This window comes from Bison bison, unplaced genomic scaffold (assembly GCF_000754665.1).
Source record: "Bison bison bison isolate TAMUID 2011002044 unplaced genomic scaffold, Bison_UMD1.0 scf7180017864519, whole genome shotgun sequence".
Lineage (NCBI taxonomy): Eukaryota > Metazoa > Chordata > Mammalia > Artiodactyla > Bovidae > Bison > Bison bison.
This window is the reverse complement of record NW_011495072.1, coordinates 10,961,806-10,966,927: the sequence shown is the minus strand read 5'-3', so window position 1 is coordinate 10,966,927 and position 5,122 is coordinate 10,961,806. Positions and strand designations below refer to the sequence as shown.

Below are 5,122 nucleotides of genomic sequence, written 5' to 3'. Positions count from 1 at the left end.
ACAATAAACGTGATAATACTGATTCAGTTGAACCAGGGCCATCTCCTCCACTTGTCAAAGAATCCTCCCTGCCCCCACCTCTGATTCAGGCTTTACAGCTTCTGAAGTCTAGACATGGAGGTACCCGAGTGGGTGACTCGCTCTGGCTCCTGGGGGCTCCCGACTCTAGGGGCTCCAGGATGTTGCTGGGGATGTAGCCACTCCGTCCCATTGCATTCTTCACCAGCCACCACCGCTTGCTCTGGTCCAGAACCTGCCAGGGAGTCACTACGTCAGTGACCCGAGCCTCTCTCCAGCCAGCCTTCCCCTCCTCCACCGGACTTTCTCTCTCTGGGCCCTTCCCAACCTTCCTTCACTTTCTCCAGGCCAATCCCTCCACCCCCCATGCTCCCAGTAGCTCCCATCAACTGCCAACCGCCGCCTCCTTTTCTCAGCTCAAGTCCATGCCTTACCTCCAGTACCTCTCCCTGGACCACCGTCAGTTCCTGTGGGTTCCTAGCTTCAAACTCATAGAGGACTTGCATTTTCAGGGCTGGCTTGACAGGTCCGGGTCTGGAGGGCACAGGGCTGGGGCCATGGTTGTGTGTCTCCTCTTGAGCAAAGTGCGAGGTGCTCCTTAACCTAGGGCTTTCCCTACTAGCCCCCCAGAGACAGAGTCAGGATGGCTGGAGAGTGGGGCCTCAGAGATCCGGCCCCTGTCTCAGCCCAAGACATCTCCCCCTTGGAGTCTAGCAATGACTTTTGGGGTTTCCACAGAGCTTGAGGGCAGGTCACTTTTAGATGGGCTTGGGGTGTGGGTTTCTATAGGCAGAAGGGGTCTAGATGTTGGTGATTTCTCAAGACTCTTCTGGCAGTGGAGTCTTCTGTATCTGAGCGCTCCTTTGAGTACTTCATACTCAATCTCTGAGAAATCAGAGCTACATGTGGGGAATACTGAAAGAAGAGGGATTGTATCCTAGGAAGGTAAAAAACTGCTTTTTCACCCAAAGTAGGGGAGAGATGTGCTTGTGCATGTCTGACTAAAAGAGAGCCTAGAGGTCAGTGAGGCGTAGAATCTGCAGATCCGCAGGATCAGCCTGGTCCTTCCCTCCCCAGAACCACAAGGTCCTGACAAAGCCCAGGGCATACCGGATGGAAGTAGGGTCTTGGTAACTTGAGAACGCCTGTGGGGGCAGAACAAAGTGAGAGCAGGACGTCAGCTGCATGGTGGTGGAGAGCAGGGGTGTGAGGCCACAGGCCCGCCCGCGCACAGCTGCCTCACGTCCCTTCGCCTGCCTGCTTTCCACACAGAACCCACCTACCACTTAGGAGTCACGTGACCATGGCTGGACTGAGACGGTGGAAACTAGCCAGAGTCTAGGGCTTTGATTCGGGCTCTGTGCTAAGCTCCCCTTACCTGGTAGGAAGTTTCTGGAAGTTGCCAACCATCATAGAATGTGGGTTTGTAGGGCAGGGGCTCGCTGCCTGTCCAGTTGGCCCTAGGGAAAGAACAGGGCTGAGTCCACTCCGTGCCAGACTGTGGGATGTGGAGAAGGCGGAGAGGACAGCAGCTGGCCTGGGGGATCTTCTAGGTAATGGAGAAAGTGGCCCGTGTGCACAGATGAAAGGCCCCAGGACACAGGAGCCCACAGCCAAGCATGTACAGGTCCCACGGCACAGGTATCTGTGGGCCAGCCTCACCTCTGCCCGCGAATGTGCAGACATATCAACACCCTAAGAGATGAGTACTTTAACTCACTGATGGGGAGTTTGAATGAAAGTGGCAGAACTGCAGTGTTAGGGCTGGAAGACACTCCTGGGGTCTAACCTATTTCGGTTCCCCAGCAGCATATCTTTCTTTCTAGCTGGTTCGTGTGTGGACCTCCCCCTTGTGATCACCACAGGGCACTCTGGCTGGCTCTAGGGCGGGGGCTGGCACTTGCCTCTCGGCCTGCCCCCTCACCCATTGCCCGGGACGCCAGAGGAGCAGCACTGCCTGTGGCCTCCAGGCTGGCTCTGCTTGCCTGCCTGGGGAACTCGGAGGCCCCTCCTGGAGGAAGTCTCTCCCTGCCTCCCAGAGACAGAAGGGAATGCTGCTTCTTTGCACTGTGCACACACATTCTGAATTGCGCGTGATTCTCACTTATCCGTGTTTCTTTCTATGTTGATCTCCTTGATAGCTGTCTCCAGAGTATAGTGCAGAAGGGACAGAGGAGGCAGTGAAAGTGAAAGTCACTCAGTCATTTCCGACTCTTTGAGACCCTATGGACTGCCTATACAGTCCATGGAATTCTCCCGGCCAGAATACTGGAGTGGGTAGCCTTTCCCTTCTCCAGGGAATCTTCCCAAGTCAGGGATCGAACCCAGGTCTCCCAAATTGCAGGTGGATTCTTTACCAGCTGAGCCAAAAGGGAACCCCTAATAAATATGTATTCAATGGGAACAAATTATTCCCTCTTCTGAATCTTTTTTATTGGCTCATTTTCTTTCTTTCTTTCCTTTTTTGATACGGGCCCTTTAAAAAACCTTTATTGAATTTGTTATAATATTGCTTCTGTTTTATATTTTGATTTTTTGACCGGGAGGCAAGTGGGATCTTAGCTTCTGGACCAGGGATAGAACCCTTTCCTCTGTGCATCAGAAGGTGAAGTCAACCACTGGACTGCAAGGGAAGTCCTCACTGGCTCCTTTTCTTTGCCTTAAAAACATGCTCAAGTCTTCCCTTGACTATGCTTTTAAAGATGCCATCCTATTATCTTATCTTTATCAAATTTTTTGAGGATGTGTCCATAGGCCCTGCCTACATTTTCTTACCTTTGGATCTTTCTTTATTCCTTACCACATGACTTTTACCTCTGCCATTACTCTGTTGAAACTAGTTCTTCTAAAGCCCTGATGATTTCTGATTGCCAAATCCAAATGGCCTTGTGTGATCTGTATCCTTCTAGTCTATTACCACAGAATTTAGTGTCATTTATAGTTTTGGGTTGGAGAAGGCAATAGCACCCCACTCCAGTACTCTTGCCTGGAAAATCCCATGGATGGAGGAGCCTGGTAGGCTGCAGTCCATGGGGTCGCTAGGAGTCGGACACAACTGAGCAACTTCACTTTCACTTTTCACTTTCATGCATTGGAGAAGGAAATGGCAACCCACTCCAGTGTTCTTGCCTGGAGAATCCCAGGGACAGCGGAGCCTGGTGGGCTGCCGTCTATGGGGTCGCAAAGAGTCAGACACGACTGAAGCGACTTAGCAGCAGCAGCAGCAGCATAGTTTTCGGTCAATTTGCTTCAAGCCAAATAGTTTGAATAAAATTTGCCTGAAATTGAACTCTTTTGAAGGTTTTTACATCTCTTTAGTTAATTCTGTTCTCTGTGTTTCTGTCTTTCATTTCATTCCTTAATTTTTGGTTGTTTTAAGAAATGAGAAAACATGTCAGAGCACACCTGACGTCAATCTTATATTTAAAATGATAAGCAGAAACAGAAAATAGAATAGAGGTTACCAGGGGCTGGGGAAAGAAAGGAATGGGTAAAGAGTTTTGTTTGGTTGTTTAATGGGTATAGAGTTCCCATTTGGGATGCTGAGAAAGTTCTGGAAATGAATAGGAGTGATGGTTGCTCAATATTGTTAATGTACTTAAAGGCATTGACTTATACACTTAAAAATAGTTAAAATAAATTTTATCCTATGTATATTCTACCACAATAAAATAAATAGATTATGTTAAGTTATATTTTATGTCTTTAGATGAACTGGACACAGATGTCCTTTAATGGGGCTGAACTGAAAAGCAAAACAAAACTGCTCATTAGGCAAAAAGACTCCTGGAACCATTGGCTTTTCCCCCAGTTGATTTCTCTTTCTAAAACCCTCTTCTCTCTTGGTTTTCATGCTTCTGCTTTTTTGTTTCTCCTTTTTAACTCTCCGGAATTTCTCTTTGCCTCCTTTACCTCCTTATCCGTTTCTTTTTGCCACCTCAAAGTTTTCCGAGGCCTGTTTCTTGTGGGGAGAGCAGGCCATGCTTATTAAAGTGGGCTCTGCTTACTTTATTGCAGTGCTTACCTCCAGGGGGTCCCAACTATTACATCTGTACTGACTGTTGTCAAACCCTCGTAGCCAGGTTAGACCTCTCCTTGCAGGGCCAGGCCACCCAGTCTCTGCAGACACCTCACTCAGGGTGTGCTAACTGATTTCGCATCCCACCCGCTGCGCTCATCAGCTTGCCTTGCTGCCCAGCTGCCTGTGTCACTGTTCCACCCACATGAAATATCGCTTCTCTTAGCTCCTCTGCCAGTTGGTTGCAAATCTTATTGATGTTACATTTGCAACATCTCTTATGTCCGTAATTGTTAAAATCTGGGCTACATTGAGACAAAGTTTTTACTTCGTCCTTGACAAAAATGAGAAAAATTTTAGTAGAAGGTTGCCAGTGCTCCTTTCTTGGGAAGAACTGTTCTATTTTCTGAGATAATGCTTTCCTGCAATGGTGGGCGATGGTAAGTGTATTGGGTTTTTTTTTTTTCCCATTGTGCTTAGCCTAATTAAATGTTGGGAACTCAAGGTAGATTTCCCTGATTTGTTTTTAGAAATTTCGTAGAGTAGAGGTTACCAGGAGCTGGGGAGTGGAGGAATGGGTATAGTTTTAACGGGTATAGAATTCGTTTTAAGATACAATGTAGAGCTTGTCACCTCCTGCCCTACACCCCCATGTTGCTTGCCTCCAATTCGTTCAGGCCTTATTGTCACTTACTGGCTGGTGGTCCAGGCTGTGCCCAGCCCTTCCCAGAGGTTATTCTCTGACGGGCTTAGACAGGACTGCAGCAGCTCGATGGCCTTGGTGGTGAGGAGGGGTGAGATCACTCGGGCTGCTAAGTCAGACTCAGGGCACTGGGTCTGGATCTGGGGAAGGATGAAAGGTGTCAGGAAGCCTGAGCTTCTTCGGGGCCAGGCAGGAGTGGGAAAGGGCTCGGGGTCCCTGGCTTCCTACTTTGCCCCAGGCCTGCTCCTTCCTGCCCTCACTGGTGTCCTTGGCTCCAACCCCAGCACACCTAGTCTGCTGAGAGGTGCTTGCTGTGCACAGTGGGGTAGTGTCTTGGGGTCAAGGAAGAGGGTATGCTGGCGGTGAGCAAGGAGCAGACCCGT

At 49.2% G+C, this 5,122-nt stretch overlaps 1 protein-coding gene across 1 annotated transcript in view; it reads right to left on the bottom strand.

Moving 5' to 3' along the window:
- The window catches only part of EPS8L3 (EPS8-like 3), a 15,296-nt gene that overhangs the window by 1,440 nt on the left and 8,734 nt on the right, over positions 1-5,122 (bottom strand). The window contains exons 13-17 of the mRNA XM_010831027.1: positions 4,731-4,908; positions 1,397-1,478; positions 1,129-1,163; positions 453-636; positions 125-253 (exon numbers count right to left, since the gene is read on the bottom strand). Coding sequence (XP_010829329.1) covers positions 125-253; positions 453-636; positions 1,129-1,163; positions 1,397-1,478; positions 4,731-4,908 — 608 coding nt within the window. The remainder of the gene's footprint in view (positions 1-124; positions 254-452; positions 637-1,128; positions 1,164-1,396; positions 1,479-4,730; positions 4,909-5,122) is intronic.